Consider the following 20,361-nt stretch of genomic DNA (forward strand, 5'->3'; position numbering starts at 1 on the left):
ATCCCCAGAAGTCCTTAGTGCCCGAAGGCTGGAGCATGGGAGGGAGCACTTTCAGGAGGGTGAAATCTTGCATTCAGGCAGTGGGACAACCAGGACAGCATAATCTGGACATTCATGTGGCCTCCTTTGGATGCCCAGGTGAGTGGACTCTGGGGACGTGTGGGTCACATGTGTAAAAGCTGCCTCTGACATTTATGCAGATTCTCAAGCACTGAGGTGCAGCTGGGTCATTAAGCCAACAGCAGGGGGGCCTGGGGACTAATTATGAAACAGTCAAAATGAGAACTGAGGTCTTCAGGCTGCTGGCTCTGGGTTCTGTGAGCTGATGCTGGGTCCTCTTCCATGCACCTGGGAATTCTCAAGGAGGCACCACCAGGATTCTGGAGGAGGAGAGAAAGGAGCCCACGTTTGCGGGGAAGTCCCTCTTGTTAAGCTCACTGTGCTCTGACTCCCAAGAAGTCAGGGTGACTGTTTCCCAGAGGAGGGCCTGTGGCCCTAAAAGGATCCATAGCAAGTCCAAGGCCACTGGGCTGTGAGCACCGAGGGGACGGTCCACTGAAGGGCTCCATTGGACACCAGTGAACAGGCGATGGCTTCCTGCTGTGATTATTCACAAACAGAGGTTCAGATGGGGATGAGAGCTCTGTGCTGAGTGTCAAACTCTGAATGATGCTCAGAATCCCAACTCCCAGCTCAGGTTCCAGTGGAACTACAGAGAGCGAATGAGTTCATGATTACTGGTCCTGAATGTGGGTACAAAGTTTTACACTAAAAGTACCTTGTATTTTTTTTTCCTAGGCCAAATTATAATAACTCATTTTCACCCTGGAAAAGTGTGTTGATAAAAAACAGATTGCATTTGCAAACAGCAGAGAACAGTGGTCTTTTTATTTAAAAAAAAAAAAAATCTTTTCCGTGGAAAAACAATGTAAAGTTTGCATGTGTGTTTACTGGCCTGAGGACTTAAAGAACAAAGACACCTTGTGGATTGCAGGCAAATGAAACCTACAGGAGTTTGCTTTGGGTAGGTTTCACCACAGAGGTGTTTGAATAGACCACTTTGCAAATAATAAATTACTTAACACTCAAGGCCACTAGAGGCCACTAAAAAGGAGTTTATGGCCAAGGCACAGGGCTGGTGGCTGGCTCAGTGGGCGGTGGCAGGATATTAATGAGACTCAGAGCCTGAATGTGCTCTGGGTCCTGTTAAATTGAATAGAGTTGGAATACCACCTGCCCCAGCCGCTGACGCACTTAGGATTCGTGCCTCTGAGTTTGACCATCGGAGCCTCTAGGGACATTGGGGAGGAGGGGGAGGATGAGAGGAGGCTGTGGCAACAGTAGTATGGACGTTTCCTACAAACCTTTCTCTGTCACCAGGGAAAGCAGTCTGTGCACATGCATTTCTTAGCCTCTCTTCCAGGATAAAGCCTAGTTTGGACCAACACTGCAAGGCTGAAGTGTTGTTACTGCATCCTAAGGCCAGAGCCAGAGCATGTGGCCTCCTCTTGGTCCCTGCCGTGGAACCCAGAGTCACCTGTAACATCTGTGAAGCCCGATGAGGGTGCAGATGCCCTCCAGACACTGATCTCTCAATATCTACAAGTCACACCTGCAGATAAACTGCGAAGGAAAATGTTCTAACCAGTTACCTTGACAAAAGTACCTTCTTAATGACTTGGAAGACCAGGTTTATATGGTAAATTATGAAATTCTTGGAAATCTGCTGCAGAATATGGCATTGTGGGGACAGCTGAGCTGATCGCCAATCCCCAGCTCCATCCTGCTCCTTAGGGGTCTATGCGTACCTGTGTGGACATCCCACCCTGCGCATCCAACCTCTATTCACATCCCCCGCCACCATCCTGGGGGCCACTCAGTCTGGCTGAAAGCAGGGATGCCGGGAAGGTGCCCATATCCAAACTTGGAATCATTTTTGCCAGAAATCTGGGGCTCCAAGTACCCAGAAAATGTTCTAGAAGGGGACATGTTCCAGGTGGCCAGAGACTCCTTGCTCCCCGGGGAAGAGCATAGCTGGAGGAGGACTGGAACAGATCCCCCAAAGCACTGGACCCAAGATAGGGCCCCTCTTGCCCGGGTCCAGAGCCGTACTAGTGCTACCCGCTGTCATCACAGCATTCATTACTGATGAATTCGATTGTGATGCTGGAATCCTCTCGTCATAAGGTCTTCAGGGCAAGTCAGTAAGACAAGATATTGACTTTTCATGGGGGGGATCTGGGATGTTGGATTTGAGGCTTGAAATAAAGTCATCCTGGGTGCATTTAGCAACTGCAGGCTGCTCTTCCAGGAGCTCAGCATGCAGCCTCAAGAAATGTGTCCCTCCACGCTGTCCTTGTGAGGTCTGCACCTGCTGACTTAAGAAGGGAATGTAGGTAGGTAAGAGAGACGACGCATGCAGGGGTCAGAGGACCTGTGGCCTAATCCCACTCCATCACTGACAGGCTGCGTCCCCCCAGCAAGTTACTTCCAGACGCAAACCAGCTCTCAATGGCAAAATGGAAGTGATGAAGTCATAAAGAGTAGGTGATAATGGTACCTGCCTCATACAGTTTGCGTGGCTTAAAGGAGGGAATCTGCCTAAAGGGCTTGGTCCAGCATCTCATACAGAGAATGCCTGTAATATACATGAACTATGAGCAGAATCAAGAGCATAGGCTTTGGAGTCCAGTAGCCACAAATCTTTCTGCCTCAGTTGTTTCCTGTAATCTACCTACTTTCTCTGAGCCTCAGTTTCCTCATCTACAAAGCTGGGACAATAGTAGCTGTTACCTAGAGTTGTAAGGATGCTTACATAGATCTCAGGTTTGTGGGGTAGCTGGTGTGGAAACCCATTTATTTGCACCTTTTTTTTTTTTTTTTTGGAGACAGAGTCTTGCTGTGTCATCCAGGCTGCCACTCACTTCTCCGCTGGCCCAGGGTCTCTGTGAGAAGGTAGCCCTCCTGAGCCAGGGGTCTCCTCCACTGGAGACTGCAATGTTGGGGAGCGGAGGGGTGACCCAGAGCCTCCTCCAGGCTGGAGGGCAGACAAGAAGGGTGGAGGAAGAGAGTGGGAGAGCAGGAAAGCAGCGAGCAGGTTGGGAGGCGGGAGAAGAGGGAAGCAGGACTCAGCCGGAAAGCCACCCCATCAAAGGCCTTCTGCAATGTGATGGTTAACTTTGTGTCAAAGTTACATGACGGGGCCACAGGGTGCCCAGATATTTGGTTAGACTATTTCCAGGTGTGTCCGTGGGTGTGCTTTTGGATGCGATGAACGTTTGAACAGGTACACTGAGGAAAGCAGAGGCCCTCCCCAATGTGTCAGGCCTCATCTCATCCATGAAGGGCCTGACTGCAACAAGGTGGAGGAAGGGAGAAGCCACTGGTTTTCTGCCTGATGGCTGAGCTGAGTCTTCTCCTGCCCTTGGCCTGGGACTACATCATCAGCTCTCCTGTCTCCAACTCACCAACTGCAGATCATGGGACTTCTCAGCCTCCATCATCTCCTGAGCCAATTCCTTACAATACATCCCTTTGTCTGCTGCTGGTTCTGTTTCTCTGGAGAACCCCAATACACCCCACTTCCTCCCCCAGAGTGCCTTCTCCCACTGCCTCTCTGCCAAAGGACTTTGTTTATTTCCTTCATGATACTCATCTCTACTTGCAGTGATAGTTTTGTTTCCCTGTTTGTTTTAGGTTCTACCCATCAGAACATAATGCAAGAGAGAGCGGGGAACCTGTGTTTCCTAGCCAATGTACATCTGCGTGCCTGATCCAGTACCTGGCACTTAGCAAGCACTCAACAGCTATTTATAGGAGCAAAGATGGAAGGGAGCAATGGAGGAACAAAACAGGAATATATGACAGGAAACAACGTGAGAAACGATTCTCAAAAACATCTCGAGAGTTGGTGTGAGAGCCTCATCCGAGTTGCAGCCCTGGGCCTCATCCAACACTAACACAGGCTATCTTGTATTAATTAACTCACTGTGGGGGGAAAGACTTGTTTGTTTCATATCGTCTCTGAACCTAAGTACTGGATTCCACATCCTGGAAAACACTGCCTGTCACAGCCTGTGCACAAAAGCAACGTCACATACACCCAAAGGGCCACTGATGGAAGTTTTTCAGAGGCCAAGTCCCAGGGGTTTTTTTGTTTCTGTTTGTTTGTTTTGAAGCATTTTGTTGATCCAGGGCAACATCAGTGCAACATGCTGATTGGAATACCGGCCTCCAGGCGTTTACCGAAAGTTCTGGAGATGACAAGTCCAGCACTGTGCTGACATAGAAAGTAACCGGGGAGGGACTCAGGAAGCGGGTGACGGAGAACCACCTCTCTATACTTCAGAAGGAAAAATGACGCTGAGCAGAGAGACCATCACAACCGTACAAAGCAACTGATTCTTTCTCTGCAAGTCGCTTTCTCTTAGGATAAAGATCAGGCTTTGAGTCACATCAACTCAAAGTTTTCCCAACCAGCTTACCAAAATTAACAGACACCCTCGGCCAGTTCTTAGCTTCTTCATTGGTCCATTTCAACCACTACAACAGAACACCAGGGATGGAGTGGCTTACAAACAACAGATATTTATTTATTTCTCCCAATTCTGGAGGCTGGAAGCCTGAGATCTTGGTGCCAGCGTGGTTGGGTTCTGGTGAGGGCCTGTTTCTGATTCATAGGTGGCTGATTTCTTGCTGCATCCTCAAGAGTTAGAGGGGTGAAGGAGCTCTCTGGGGCCAACTTTCATGAGGGCACTAATCCCATCATGTGGGCCCCATCCTCATGAACTCAGCTACATCTAATCACCTCCCAAAAGCACCACCTCCAAATACCATCCCACTGGGGATTAGCTTTCCACATAGAAATTCGGGGGGCACATCAACATTGAGTCTATTGCACACGAGTTTATTAGTTCTCAGTATAATATCATATCCCAAGGTCGCTGAGGCCCATTATATTAAGAGCAAAGTTCTCACTCTTGTGGTGAATGATCCGAATTTGAATCTCCACTGGTTGAGTTGCTGCTTCTTGGGAAAAAGGTAGATGCTTCATGATCTCCTGGTACAGGTCAGAAAAAGAACGGCACAAAATCATCTTTCCCATTGAAAGTTGCAAGTCTTCGTATCTCCTGGAGGAGGCTTTTACCCATCAGCTATGAAACTGACTCGGTCATCTTCTCCCACAGCACACACCTCAGTCTGAGAGGCAGGTTATGCTCCAGGAAGAATTCCCTCCATCTTTCCCGGGCTACTCTGCTCTGCTGATTCTAAACTCTGAGATTGATGGTCCCAGCAGGTGCACCCAGGGGCCAAGATATGGAACAGGCTTCGTTCCATTCACAGACAGTGGCCAGTGCTTTTCCGTTTTCAGCATTTTCCTCTCTGCTTGGAGAGGGCTTCCGGTTCGGTGCTGGAGAGGAAGGAGTGGGAGGGAGGAGGTGGCTCAGTCATCCTCATCCTCCTCTTCATCCTCCGCATCTTTGTTGGGTGCACACCTCTGGAAGCACTGCACCATGGTGGCCAGGAAGAAGCTGGAGATGATGGCCGCAATGGACACAGCCACGCCGGAGAAGATGATGATGAAGAGGTCTGTGAGCGACAGGCTGAACCTACACTCGCTGAAGCTGGCCTCCGACAGCTCGCGCAGGGATATCCTCCTGCTCTCCATGGGCAGGGAGCACTGGATTTCATCAAGGCCTGAGAAGAGGCAGGCAGAGGAGAGAGAGGTTTAGACTGCAGTTCAAGGTTGCCTAAAAGTTCACAAGGCAGGTGCTTACAAAGCCAGCAGGGTGCAGGCATCCTACCAGAAATAAAAAGGGGAAAAGACTAATTTCAATGGAATTTAAACTTCAAAACAACAACAAAGAAAGCCTTAGCGTGATCACCATGAGAAAAATTGGAAGGTGCTGGTCTTCACTGACCTATTTTCAGGTTATTTATTTATTTACTTAGAGACGGAGTCTCTGTCTCCCAGGCTGGAGTACCATGGTATGATCTCGGCTCCCTTCAACTTCTGCCTCCTGGCTTCAAGTAATTCTCCTGCCTCCAAGTAATTCCCCTGCCTCAGCTTCCCAAGTAGCTGGGATTACAGGCACGTGCCACCACACCTTGTTAAGTTTTGTATTTTTAGTAGAGATGGGGTTTCGCCATGTTGGGCAGGTGGGTCTCGAACTCTTGACCTCAGGTGATCCACCTACCCCGGCCTCCCAAAGTGCTGAGATTACAGGCATGAGCCACTGCGCCCGGCCAGGTTTAGTACTCTTTTGATTTTGAATTACTCGGTGGTGGAGGGAGGGGTGTGGGGACAGAAGGGCACCATAATCTATTTCAGGTTCAGGACCTCTGTAGACCACCGTAATCCAGACCCAGCTAGTAGTAGGGAGTGGATATTGGGGCAGATGCAGTGGGATGGCTCAGTGCCAGCTGGTGGATGGCCCTCCACGTGGTAGTACCATTTTCCAAGTTAGACACTATCCTCCTCTTCACTGTCCTCTGAGTGGAAATAAAAAGAGGGTTAGCATGGCATTGTAGGAACCCCACTACCCTGAAAGGATTTTCCCTAGACAGGAGTGGAGAACATGAAGGACGTACCTAAAGGTCGCCTACCAGGTACTTGGTACTTGGAGGCTTGGAGAAAGCTTCCACATGCTTAGGAATCACCTAAAGACTGTTAAAATGCAGATTCTGAGGCATCACCCATGGGGAATCTGATTCAGTCGGTCTGGGATGGAGCCCCAAACTCTGCATGTTTAATAAGCATTTTTAATAACCAGGTGATTCTGATGCTGTGAATCTCGAGACCCACTTCGAGAAGCTTTATTTTCTAGTTGTCAGAGGAGGATGGGAAGGGGTTTCAGAACTTCTAGGACACTCACTTTCAATAGGACCAGAGGAGCCCTTTTATTTTTAAGAAATTTATTCATTGAATTAATTTATTTATTTCTGAGACAGAGTCTTGCTCTGATCCCCAGGCTGGAGTGCGGTGGCACGATCATGGCTTACTACAACCTCCATGTCCTGGGTTCAAGTGATTCTCGCGTAGCTGAGATGACAGGCATGCACCACCACACCCAGCCCATTTTTGTGTTGTTAGTAGAGATGAAGTTTCACCATGTTGGCCTGGCTGGTCTCGAAGTCTTGGCCTCAAGTGATTTGCCCATTTCAGCCTCCCAAAGTGCTGGAATTGTAGGTGTGAGCCACCGCGCCCAGCCTTAAAGGGGCCCTTTTAAACTGTGTTTTGTATATTAGGATTGTCTTCCCAATTTTACTTGAAAAGTGTTTGACTAATTTATGAAGACGTTTCAAACCCTTTAGCCTAGACAAAGACCACAACTGAGTGTGTGCTGAGCAAGTGCTTATGATCAGTAACAAATAAATGCTATGTAGAACTTACCACAGGGCACTGTTCTAAGCATTTGGCTACATTGATTCATTTCATCTTTACAACCACATTATAGGGGTAGGTTTCATTATCATCCCCATTTTACAGATGGGGGAACAGGCTCAGAGAGGTAATGTAACTTGCCCAAAGCTGCACAGCTAGTAAGTGGCGGAGCCTGGATTACAAGTCAAGCAATCTGGCCTCAGAGACCTTTCCTGCAGCCACTATGTCTCCAAAAGGAAGAGAAAGGGGAAGAAATCCCAGAAGAGAAGCGCCAGGGGTGCAGGCGGTGCGGACGCCGGAAACTGATGCTTTCTTCCTGTGGCTGCCATCAAATGACAGTGACAGAAGCTGCCAGTCAGCTGGTGGTGTCCTAGCATAATGGGTTCATAACATTTTAGAAACACCTCCCAACGACAGTTCCCTTATCATTGAACTTCCGCTTTGGGGGAATCTCATCAAGTGAGGTAGAAGGCAGCTTTAAGAATTGCAGGTAGGTGGATTCTATACCCTCCATCTACTTATATGACCCTAAAGGGAGACTCGTCTGAGATATGAGAAACTGGGCACCATAAGAGGTGGCTCTCCATATGCTCATTTATTCATTTAATAAGAATGTATTGGCCGGGCATGGTGGCTCACGCCTGTAATCTCAGCACTTTGGGAGGCTGAGGTGGGCGGATCACTTGAAGTCAGGAGTTCAGGACCAGCCTGGCCAACGTGGTGAAACCCTGTTTCTACTAAAAATACAAAAATTAGCTGGGCATGATGGTGCATGACTGTAACCCCAGCTACTCGGGAGGCTGAGGCATGAGAATCACTTGAACTCAGGAGGTGACGGTCAAGTGAGCGGACATAGTGCCACTGCACTCTAGCCTGGGGCTATGGGGCAAGACACCATCTCAAAAAAAAAAAAAAAAAGAATGTAGTGAGTACTTCTCCTGGACCAAGGAATTGGTGATATATAAGGTAACTAAGTCTCCCACCCTCAGAGAGTGTAAATTCTAGTTTGAGTAGACATTCATTTATGCAAATGCTTTTGAGTATCTTCCATTTATAGGCCCTTGGGATACACCAGGAAACAAAACAAAGGCCCTGCCTTCATGCAGCTTCCATTTTAGACAACAAATGAATAGTTCAAGATATATGGCCAGGTGCGGTGGCTCACGCCTATAATTTCAGCACTTTTGAAGGCTGAGGCAGGTGGCTCATGAGGTCAGGAGTTCAAGGTCAGCCTGACTAACAAGGTGAAATGCTGTCTCTACTAAAAATACAAAAATTAGCCGGACATGGTGGTGCATGCCTGTAATCCCAGCTACTCAGGAGGCTGAGGCAGGAGAATTGCTTGAACATGGGAGGTGGAGATTGCAGTGAGTTGAGACCATGCCACTGCACTCCAGCCTGGGTGACAGAGGAAGACTCTGTCTCAAAAAAAAAAAAAAAAGACATACATAAAATGTTTAGGATGAAACATCAGGATAGAATGATAAAGAAAGTCTGGGACAAAGAATTGTCTTTAAAAGGGATGATCAGGAGGTATTATTCCAGCTAAGGTTAAAAGGATGAGATGAAACTAGCCATGGGAAGAACATTCCAGTCAGAGACGAGAAGCTGGGAAAGAGGCCAGGTGTAGTGGCTCATGCCTATAATCCCAACACTTTGAGAAGCCAAGATGAGAGACTCACTTGAGCTCAGGAGTTTGAGACCAGCCTGGGCAATATAACAAGATCTTGTCTCTACAAAAAAATTTAAAAATTAGCTAGGTGTGGTGGTATACAGCTGTAGTTCAAGTTACTCAGGAGGTGGAATAGCTTGGGCCTGGGAAGACTGGGGCTAAGATCACACCACTGCACTCTAGCCCAGACAGCAGAGTGAGACCCCGCGTCCAAAAAAAAAAAAAAAAAAAAAAAAAAGTTGAGAAACAGCACAGCATTTGGGGAACACAGTGTAGCCAGGGTAGCTGAGTGAGCATGGGAGAATTTGGCATCAGCTTAGGTGACAAACACAAGCATGTGTTGAGATGAGGCCCCTGACAGTTAAGGCCTCTGAACAAATATTATTAACAGAGCCCCACCCCCTATCCCCATCACCAGCCCTCCTTAGACATGAACCAAAGAAATAGCTGTGTGATACAGAGCTGCTGAAGACTGTTCGTTACCGAGCATAATCATCCTGACTGATACACAATACAAACCATGTACAAATTCAAATGATGACCATGATTTTACAAACCTCAGTTACAAGAGAATGAATGATATTAGAATGCATAAAGAGCTCAGATCTTTTGTTTCTGATCTGGAAGAGGAGAGAAACATAAAGTAGTAGTAACTAACAGTCATGTTATACTTACCATGGGCAGACCTTGTTCTAACTGCTACATACGTATTTACTCACAACAATCTTATGAGGTAAGTACTATTATTACGCCCATTTTATGGATGAGAAAACTGAAGCACAGAGCATTTGCGTAGTTTGCCTTTGGCAATGCAGCTTCACAGTGATGAAGCCAGAATTTGAACCTAGGCATTTGGCTGTGGAGGCTTACTCTTATCCTTTGATTAACAAGGTGCCCTTTTCCCAGTGAGAATAGCCAGAGAGATTCGAGGATGCCATTTTGACATGAAGCTCAACTGCCTGCAGCCTCTGCTTACCTCTGGCTTCTTTCAACTCTCAGGATAACCTTCACCTGCTCTCTGTTTTAGTGATTCCGGGTTTCAAAAAACTGATCCTAAACCATTTCCATCATTATGTGAAAGTTGAAATGATTTCTTCACACCTCGCTAATTAGCTGGCTTCTGTCCTGCAAAAAGCAGCCCTGCCAATTACACAGCAATCCTGCAACCACCCTGAGGGGTTTTGTGTATCTTTTTTCTCCATCTCAGAAACAGAAGATGGAGGAATAGTGTCTGAGCATCCTCCTTCCTTCTGTCCTGCCCCATCTTTTATGTAGTCTACAGCCAACCCATCGATGCTTCTGCCCCAGGGGAACCGTTGCCTAGCAACCAGACCGCACTCCTTCCTTTCCCGGAGGAGTCAGTGTCTGCTTTATGTATGGAAGGAATTAGCTGGACCAGCGCTCTGCAGGCTTCCCCAATTTACACTTGATTTCCATTTTTGGCTGTTTCTTTTTCTTAAAGAGGCCAAACTTCTGTCTACTCCTCCTGAGAATTTTAAATGCATTTGAATAAAGCAGGAGAACTTTATCTTTTTTTAAAAAAAAAAAAAAGAAAAACAGGAGATGCGGTGAGCCGAGATCGCGCCATTGCACTCCAGCCTGGGTAACAAGAGCGATACTCTGTCTCAAAAAAAAAAAAAAACAGGAGAGCTTTACAACAAAGTTAGACTAGGATTTTCTTTTGCAGACTGATTTCTTCAATGGAAAAATGGAAAAACATCAATCAACTTGCCTCCTCTTTTTTTTTTTTTTTTGAGACGGAGTTTCGCTCTTGTTACCCAGGCTGGAGTGCAATGGCGCGATCTCGGCTCACCGCAACCTCCGCCTCCTGGGCTCAGGCAATTCTCCTGCCTCAGCCTCCTAAGTAGCTGGGATTACAGGCACGCGCCACCACACCCAGCTAGTTTTTTGTATTTTTAGTAGAGACGGGGTTTCACCATGTTGACCAGGATGGTCTCGATCTCTCTACCTCGTGATCCACCCACCTCGGCCTCCCAAAGTGCTGGGATTACAGGCTTGAGCCACCGCGCCCGGCCAACTTGCCTCCTCTTAACAGCCCACCCCAGCCAAAAACGTTATGAAAATAAATAAGACGGACACCAACAGACTGTGTCAAGCACAGACAGTTTCTAAAGCCAGCAGATTATTTGCAGCCTCCAAACTAGTGACAGATCATTATTTAGCTAGAGAAACTTTCTAGAAATCCTCATCTTCGGGAAGCAGTAGCAACTGGAAAACAGTCACAACCTGGCCACATAAGCCCACGGCACCCACCGTTTAAATCCAACCTTTGCAAGCCATGACTTCCCAAGTCAATTCTGATTTCCACAGCGTTCTTTGTGCCTTGAGATTCGTCTTGGCATTTTTACAAAGTGATGATTTTAGAAAATGTCACCTCACCTTTCTCTGTGGCTAGAAGAAATGGGCTTGTTTGAAAAACGGTGCACACAAGCACACCGGGGTGGGGACTTTGAATGGCAGCGCTTAGTGGGGCTTTCATGATAAGATACAGTGACTTGATGGGCGTGCATACCTCACAAAGGGCAGAGAAATAAGCAGAGCTGGACAAAGAGTCTTCCAGGCAGACAGGGCCTGGCATAAGGCTGAGGGTATTGCTATAAAAGCTGTCCGCAGAGGCTGTGAAACCAACAGCACAACGCTGGACTTGGCAGAGTCTGACTCCAGGGTCCCCTCGTCTCCCCTAGAGGACCCTTGTTTAGACCAGGGTTTCTCAACTTGGCCATTACTGACACTTGGGACAGGATCATTTTTTGACATAGGGGCTGTTCTGTGCCCTGTAGGACGTTTAGTAGCATCCCTGGCCTCCACCCGCCAGATGCCAGCAGCAACCCCCACCCAGTGTGACAATCAAAACTGTCTCCAGGCCAGCGTGGCGGGCCACACCTGTAATCCCAGCACTTTGGCAGGCCGAGGCGGGTAGATCACCTGAGGCCAGGAATTCGAGACCAGCCTGGCCAACATGACAAAACCCTGTCTCTACTAAAAATACAAAAAATCAGCCAGAATGGTAGCAGACACTTGTAATCCCAGCTACTCAGGAGGCTGAGGCATGAGAATTGCTTGAACCCAGGAGGTGGAGGCTGCAGTGAGCCGAGATCATGCCATTTCACTCCAGCCTGGGCAACAAGAGCAAAACTCCATCTCGAAAAGAAAGAAAGAAACTGTCTCCAGACACTGCCACCTGTCTCTTGGGTGGCGAGGACAGTCACCTCAGTTGAGGATCACTGCTTTAGGCTGAAATGCTATTCTGTATAAGTATGTAGCTATTCTGTAGACTTTTACATTTTTTTGGTAAAGATAGGGTCTCACTATGTTGCCCAGTGATATGGTTTGGCTGTGTCCTTACCCAAATCTCACCTTGAATTGTAATAATCCCCAACTGTTAAGGTAGGGCCAGGTGGAGGTAACTGAATCATGGGGTTGCTGGTTTTCCCCCTCCTGCTCTCCTGGTAGTGAATATGTCTCACTACCATGATGGTTTTATCAATGGGAGTTCCCCTCTACATGCTCTCTTGCCTGCCACCGTGTGAGACATGAGTTTGCTCCTCATTCACCTTCCACCATGACTGTGGGGCTTCCCCAACCATGTGCAATTGTGAGTCCATTAAACCTCTTTCTTTTATAAATGACCCAGTCTCAGGTATGTCTTTATTAGCAGCGTGAGAACAGGCTAATACACCCAGGTCGGTCTTGAACTGCTGTCTTCAAGCAGTCCTCCCAACTCAGCTTTCCAAAGCTCTGAGATTAAGGGCACGAGCCACCATGCCCAACCATTAGGAGGCTATTATGGACCAAACGTTTAGATCCCCAAAATGCGTATGAGAAGCCCTAGCACCAGTGTGATGGTATTTGGAAGGGAGGCCTCTGGGAGGCAGTTAAGGTTAGATGAGATTAGGTAATTAGGGTATGGCCCTCCTGATGGCATTAGTGTTGTGGTTTTTTTGTTTTGTTTTGTTTTTTTCCCCTCCAGTGGCGTGCTATCGACTCACTGCAACCTCCGCTTCCTGGATTCGAGCGATTCTCCTGCCTCAGCCTCCTGAGTAGCTGGGATTACAAGTGTGCACCACAATTCCCAGCTAATTGTTTTTGTATTTTTAGTCGGGATGGGTTTCACCAAGTTGGCCATGCTGGTCTCAAACTCTTGACCTCAAGTGATCCACCCACCTGCCTCCCAAAGTGCTCTGACTACAGGTGCGAGCCACCACGTCCAGCCAGGGATTAGAGTTCCTATAAGAAGAGACACCAGAGAGCTCCCCCAGTCTGTCTCTGTCTCTCACTCTCTCTCTCTCTCTCTGCCACGTGAGGACCCAGCAGGAAGGCACCTGTCCGCAAGCCACGAAGAGGGCCCTCTCCACAACCAAGCCCCGCTGGCACCGATCTTGGATTTCCAGCCTCTATAACTGTGAGGAAATGCCTGCTGCTGGTTAAGCCACCTGTCTACGGTGTTTCATTATGGTAGCCTGAGAAGACTAAGAAAGTAACCTTCTAAGACAGGCCTATTTTTAGTCAATAAATAGACATTTAGTTATTAAATGGCTTCCTTTAATTCATGCATTAAGCAAAACAGGCGAGGCTTTTTGCTACGTGCCCTGCAGGATACAAAGGGAAGGGAGGGAGGATGGGAGGGAGGAAGAAAGGGAGGGAGGCAGAGAGAGAGAGAGAGAGAGAGAGAGAGAGAGAGAGAGAGAGAGAGACAGAGGGAGGCCCTGGCCTTATAGAGCTTAGGCCTTATAGGAGAGGCAGCGGGACACAGGCACACATGGGGATACTCAAAGCAGAAAGTGCAAAGCCCCAGAAGAGAGGTCAAGAGCAAGCCCACAGGGGGGCTCTGGGGGCCGGATCAGCAGGGCAGTGGAAGGATGGCTGGCCCGAAGCACGTGGAGGTGAGGCTGGGATCCCTGCAATGCTCCTACTTGACTTTGGAATGTTATTCTCCCGACCCGTCCCGTCAGCTGTCCAAGTTAAGAATAGCAAAGGAAAGCCAACACTTCACGGCACCTGGTGTGTGCCTGGCATACGAGGAGCTTCACAAAACGTCCGAGGCTTGTTTATTCCTCAGGCCAACCCGACCGGAAGGCCGCTATAATTATCCCCATCTTACAGCTGACCAATCGGAGGCACAGAGAGTGCAAGTGACTTGCTCGGGGCCACGCAGCAGGGAGACTCCCAGTTGGTCCGGCTCCGGAGCTTGGACACTGCATCGTGCCTCCCACCCTCCCAGGCAGGGAGACCCAGGGCTGCAGGAGCCTGGTCCGGCACCTCCAAACAGGCCCCCTTCCAGGCACCATGTCTTTAAAAAAATTTTTTTATTAGTTATTTAATTTTGAAACAGAGTCTCACTCAGTTGCCCAGGCTGGAGTGCAGTGACATGATCTTGGCTCACTGGGGCGCTCCACCACCTGGTGCCTGTGTGACCGGGCCAGGCCCAGCCACCCTGAGCACCACCTCGAGATGACGCTGTGAGCACGAAACCAGGGAATATCTGCAAAGCTCTCACCACAGTACCTGGCCACGCATGTGCTTGGGAACCCTGCAGTTCGCATTGTTCAGATTTTCGAAGTTTCGGACTGAGCCTGCGTCTGACTCCAGATATATGAGGAGGGTGCCCGTATTAGGGTGCTCCAGAGAAATAGAACCGACAGAGAGAAAAAGAGAAAGAGAGACAGAGACAGAGACAGAGACAGAGAGAGTATGTGTGTAGAGAGAGATTTATTATTAAGTACCTGTAGTCATTCTCATGCTCAGCACCCCTCCATGCTCCCCATCTCTCTTAAAATGAAATCCACAATCCGTAGCACCCCAGCTAAACCCCTCCACCTGCCTTGCTTGCAATTCCTCAAACACCCCAGTGCAGGCCACCCTCAGGGCCTCTGCACCGGCCTGCTCTGCCCAGCTAGCTCCTTCCCTTTCTTCCAGTGACTCTAGGCCAGGCGTCCCCAAACTACGGCCCGCAGGCCGCATGCGGCCCCCTGAGGCCATTTATCCAGCCCCCCACCGCACTTCAGGAAGGGGCACCTCTTTCATTGGTGGTCAGTGAGAGGAGCACAGTATGTGGCAGCCCTCCAACGGTCTGAGGGACGGTGAACTGGCTCCCTGTGTAAAAAGTTTGGGGATGCCTGCTCTAGGCAGTCACCTTCTGAGAGAGGCCTCCCTGCCTTCATCCAAAGCAGCTGCTCTTCCCCAGCCCCACGTCCACCTCCATCTCCCCAGGTGTTTATTTTCTGCTTCCCTGCTCCTCCCCACCCCCATGCCAGCTACGTGAAGTCCAGCGTTTGTTTGTCCAGACGTGACCCTTCTCTGTTGCTGTATTCCTAGTACCAGCACTTGCCAACGATATTTTTGAATCAACGTATGAATAAAGACAGGATCAGAGAATGTGGCTTAGATGTGTGGCCACAAAGGGGTTCTGAAATCAGCTCCCCTAACAGACAGATGGATCCCCAGTGGCTGATGGTGCTGGACCGGCACAGGCCCCTGCCTTCCAGGACAAAAGCTCTTTCCCCCAAACTCACCAGCAGGTAATCTGCACCTCTCTGGAGGAGGGAGAAGCTGTGTACATTTCCATGCTTTTCCCTCTTGGGAGGTGGAAATTCTCCTTGATCTTTGGAAACAGGTAGTGGCGATGCATCGGCCAACCTCTCTTGCAGCCTCTCCACATGCAGATACCCTTCCTGGCACTCTACATGACACATACTCCCTTAATCCACGAACAAACTCAGCGGCTGGTGCTGGGATGATCCCGGTTCGCAGATAAGCAAACTGAACAGTTATGTTACCTGCTTGAGGTTATCCAGCCAAGAACAGAAGGGCCACGAGCTGGAATCCGGTGGTCTCACCCTAGTGCCCATGCACTTAGCCAATACCCTTCCCTGCTGCCTTCAGAATGCATGCACAAGTTATTGCCAGGAAATGAAGACTCAGAGGGGTGGATAATTAAGCCAAAGCTGCACGATGTCTTGTCAACCTGGTTTGGGGCCCAGGTTGAAATACCCTAGCTTGGCTGTGATTAATACATTTTGAACAATCCTGCTAACTCCATTTTGCCCACCCTGAGCTATGTTGCCCACCCTGAGCTATGAAGGGCATTCTGTTCCAAGAGCTTGTGGTCTGAGACACCTGGCATCTTTGTGACCAATTGTCTGAGAAACAGGGCCCGCTGGCCCATACATCCTGTACCCGCAACTGTGCGACTGCTTACCCCACATCCTGAGTAAAAAACAACTTTAAATAGAATTTTTTGTTAGGCACGACCCGCCTTCCCCTAACCTGTTCCTTCTGCTTCTGTAAGAATCTGCTTGCCACCCCCGACCCTAAACTGGTATAAAAATGTTACCGCCCTTTGTTCTGGGCCGAGAGGTTTGAGCTTTAGCTGACTCTCCGATGCCAGCCATTAACGACGGACTCTCAACGAACTCAGAGCGTGGTGCTTCTGTTTTAAACTCACTCGGGTATAACAAGGCTGCCTCCATTGGTGGCCTGAGCCTGGAGTACTCAGGACAAAGAGCGCTAAAAGGCCATTTTAGGGAGGCTGCATGCTGTGTTTGCTTTTTAGGGCTGCTGTTACAAATTACTGCAAGCTGAGGGGCTTTTTTTTTTTTTTTTTTTGAGACGGCCTCACTCTGTCGCTCAGGCTGGAGTGCAGTGGCTTGATCTCAGCCCACTGAAACCTCTGCCTCCAGGGATCAAGGAATTCTCCTGCCTCAGCCTCCCAAGTGGCTGGGATTACAGGTGTGCACCACCATGCCCAGCTGATTTTTTATATTTTTAGTAGAGACAGGGTTTCACCATATTGGCCAGGCTGGTCTTGAACTCCTGACCTGATGATCCGCCCACCTCAGCCTCCCAAAGTACTGAGATTACAGGCCTGAGCCACCGCGCCCTGAGGGGCTTAAAACAAATTTATTCGCTCATAGTTATGGAGGCCAGAAATCTGAAATCAAGGTGTCAGCCAGGCTGACACCTCCTCTGAAGGTTCTGGGAAGAATCCTTCCTGGCCTCCTCCAGCTTCTGGTGGTTCTTTTTTTTTTTTTTTCCTTCTTCGCTGTTTTGAGTTGGAGTATTGCTCTGTCCCCCAGGCTGGAGTACAGTGGTGTGATCTTGGCTCACTGCAACCTCTGCCTCTGGGTTCAAGAGATTCTCCTGTCTCAGCCTCCCAAGTAACTGGGATTACAGGCATATGCCACTATGCCCAGCTACTTTTTGTATTTTTAGTAGGGACGGGGTTTCACCACGTTGGCCAGGCTGGTCTTGAACTCTTCGGTGGTTCTTGACATTCCTTGGCGTGTGGCTGCCTCACTGCAGCCTCACCCTCGGTTTCCACACGGCCTCCGCTCTGTGTCTCTGTCTTGTTAGCCTCCCTCTGCCTTTCCCTTACAAGGACGTCTGCGGTTGAATTTAGGGCAGTCCGACCCTCAGTACAGGATGACCTCTTCTCCAGATCCTTCACTTACATTTGCAAAGACTCCTTTTCTAACAGGTCACATTGTTAGGCTCCAAGGCTTAGGACCTGGACAGGCCTTTTCAGGGGATGCAGTTCCACCCACTGTTGGTATCCTGTATTTCAGTCACCTGTGGTCCTCCGGCTTCTCCTCCTTCATCTCTCCTGAGGCCACTCCCCGGCTTCTTTTGGGGCAATCATCTCTCATCCATTAAATATGTCTTGGTGCAACTTTTTTTTTCTATTTTGAGACAGGGTCTCACTCTATCTCCCAGGCTGGAATGCAGTGGCATGGTCTTGATTATCGCAACCTCCACCTTCTGGGTTCAACCAATCTTCCCACCTCAGCCTCTCAAGTAACTGGGGCTACAGGTGCGTGCCACCAAGCCCAGCTAATTTTTGTATTTGTACTTATTTATTTATGAGACAGTCTTGCTGTGTTGCCCAGGCTGGAGTATAATGGTGTGATCTCAGCTCACTGCAACCTCTGCCTCCTGGGTTCAAGCAATTCTCCTGCCTCAGCCTCCTGAGTAGCTGGGATTACAGGCACCCACCACTACACCCAGCTAAATTTTTGTATTTTCAGTAGAGATGGGGTTTCACCATGTTGGTCAGCCTGGTCTCAAACTCCTGACCTTGTGATTCGCCCACCTCGGCCTTTTAAAGTGCTGGGATTATAGACTTGAGCCACCACACCCGGCCATTTTTGTATTTTTAGTAGAGGTGAGATGTTGCCATGCTGCCCAGGCTGATCTCGAACGCCTGAACTCAAGTGATTCATCTGTTTCAACCTCTTAAAGTCCTGGGATTACAGGCATGAGCCGCTGCACCTGGCCCAACTTTCTTAAAATGTGTCACCCTCTCCTGGCATAGGGGTCAGTACCCAACCCACACTGAGAGTCTGTCTGTGCCAGGACATTGAGTCTAGGGTGGACTGACCAAATAGACTGAAACCCATTCAATCCAGCCAGCAGCCCCACCCTGGAGAAACCACCCATTGGTTCTGCATGCTGCACCTGCAGAGATGCCCCATTCTCTTCCGAGCCTGCTTCTCCAGGCTTCTCTTCAATGCTGTGAACTATCTGGCATCCCTGCCACAAATTCCTTCCCTGCCTACGTTAGTCAGATTGGCTTCCACTGATTACGTTCAAGACACCCAACCGATGAATTATAGGACAATGGAATTCAAGAACGAGTTGGGCTCCTGTCCTAACTGTCAGCCTTTGTCCCACAGCCACGGATCATTTAAGTGGGTCCTGTTGTTCTATAAAACCACACGCTTGATGGTACGAGGGTTTCGGGAGGGAGTGGGAGTGAGGCAGGCACCTCCCCACAATGGGCAGGCTCAACTGGTGGGAAGGTGGCTTCCTACCTTTTGTCTCGTGATGGGTCTACCTCCAACCCACTGAAACCAAAAGGGGCTCGGTCTCATTCTGGCCTAGGCAGAACAGGGTCCACACACCCTCCCCTTGTAACCACGGCTTCCTTCTCTTCTGGGGCACACTCAGAAGAGATAGGCATCTCCCTTGCAGAGGGCGGCTCAGTGGCCTGCCTGTCACCCCCTGTCCAGGCCCTCGCCCCTTGCCTGATGACTTCTCCCCAGCAGCTGACACCTGAGCTGGAGAGGGTGAAGAGCTGCCATTCTCCAGAAATAGACGGTGACACAGCGGATGGTAGATTGAGATTAATTTCTTGCACCGGACTGGCCCCTTGCCGACAAACAGGCCTGCAGCCAGAGGCTCGCTAGGGCCTTTCCCTGACCTGGCCTCCTGGGAACTGCATAACTGAGATTAACAGCAGGCTCCGGTAAGCACTTTTTGTCATAAAAAATATGGTTCTGTTTTCCTAATTCCACTTATTAGGCAAAGCTCACATATATACTCAGACAATAAAAATAATAAAAAAGAAGGGGGAATTAAAAACACAGTTAACACTTGGCTTATACCTTTCCAGATTGTTTTGTGTGTGTGCGCGCACGCACGCATGTGTGCATAAGTTTACCAAGCAGAAATGTACTCCACCACTCTGTCAAAGGGGGAATTTTAAAAAATCACAGTTAACATTTGGCTCATACCTTTCTAGATAGTTTCTTTCTTTCTCTCTCTCTCTCTCTCTCTCTTTCTCTCTCTCTCTCTCTGTGTGTGTGTGTGTGTGTGTGTGTGTATAAATCTACCAAGCAGAAACGTTCTCCACCACTCTGTCAGATAACTATACTAGGAACGTCTTTCTATTCAACAAATATATCACTTTTAACGGCTGCAGGGTATTTTATTCTGCGGATGAGCCATGATTTACTTACCCAACCCCAGGGCGTTTCCTGTTTTCTCTCCTAGAAGCAATGCTGCTACGACAGCCTTGCACACATTCTGCGTTCTTTCCCTAAGATACATTCTCACAAGTTGAAGGTTGTGGGTGAGTCCTTGAACTTGTGCCAATCCTGGATGTTGTCACTCTTTCACCTTTATCAATCTGATAAGCCATGAATGAGTATACTGTTGATTTCGTTTGCATTTATCTGACTCGCAGGACAGCCGAATGTTGTATCGTGTGCTCGCTGGAAACCTGGATGTCTCCTTCTGTGAATTGCTTGCGCTGGAGCTGTGACATGAGCTTTGCAAGTCTTCCCAAGGTGAGAGGCTATAGTGAGAAGGGGGGACTGGGGAGAAGGAGGGTGGATCCAGCCCACACAACCCCACCGATTTCTACAACCTTTAACTTGTTGAAGTAACAAGTTTCCTTATTGAGTAAGTAAATCATGGCTCATCTACACAATAAAATTCCTTCAGCCATTACTGCAGCTACAATGTCTGGGGAAGGCAAGCTTTTCCTCCCATGCCTAGAGGAAGG

General features: G+C 48.8%; 1 protein-coding gene across 1 annotated transcript in view; it reads right to left on the reverse strand.

Annotated features, from left to right (window-relative positions):
• Positions 1 to 847: 847 nt before the first annotated feature.
• Positions 848 to 20,361, reverse strand: part of LRRC38 (leucine rich repeat containing 38) — a 45,241-nt gene continuing 25,727 nt past the window's right edge. The window contains exon 2 of the mRNA XM_039474183.2: positions 848 to 5,697. Coding sequence (XP_039330117.1) covers positions 5,444 to 5,697 — 254 coding nt within the window. The 3' untranslated portion in view covers positions 848 to 5,443. The remainder of the gene's footprint in view (positions 5,698 to 20,361) is intronic.

The sequence above is a fragment of the Saimiri boliviensis genome, chromosome 11 (assembly GCF_048565385.1).
Source record: "Saimiri boliviensis isolate mSaiBol1 chromosome 11, mSaiBol1.pri, whole genome shotgun sequence".
Classification (NCBI taxonomy): domain Eukaryota; kingdom Metazoa; phylum Chordata; class Mammalia; order Primates; family Cebidae; genus Saimiri; species Saimiri boliviensis.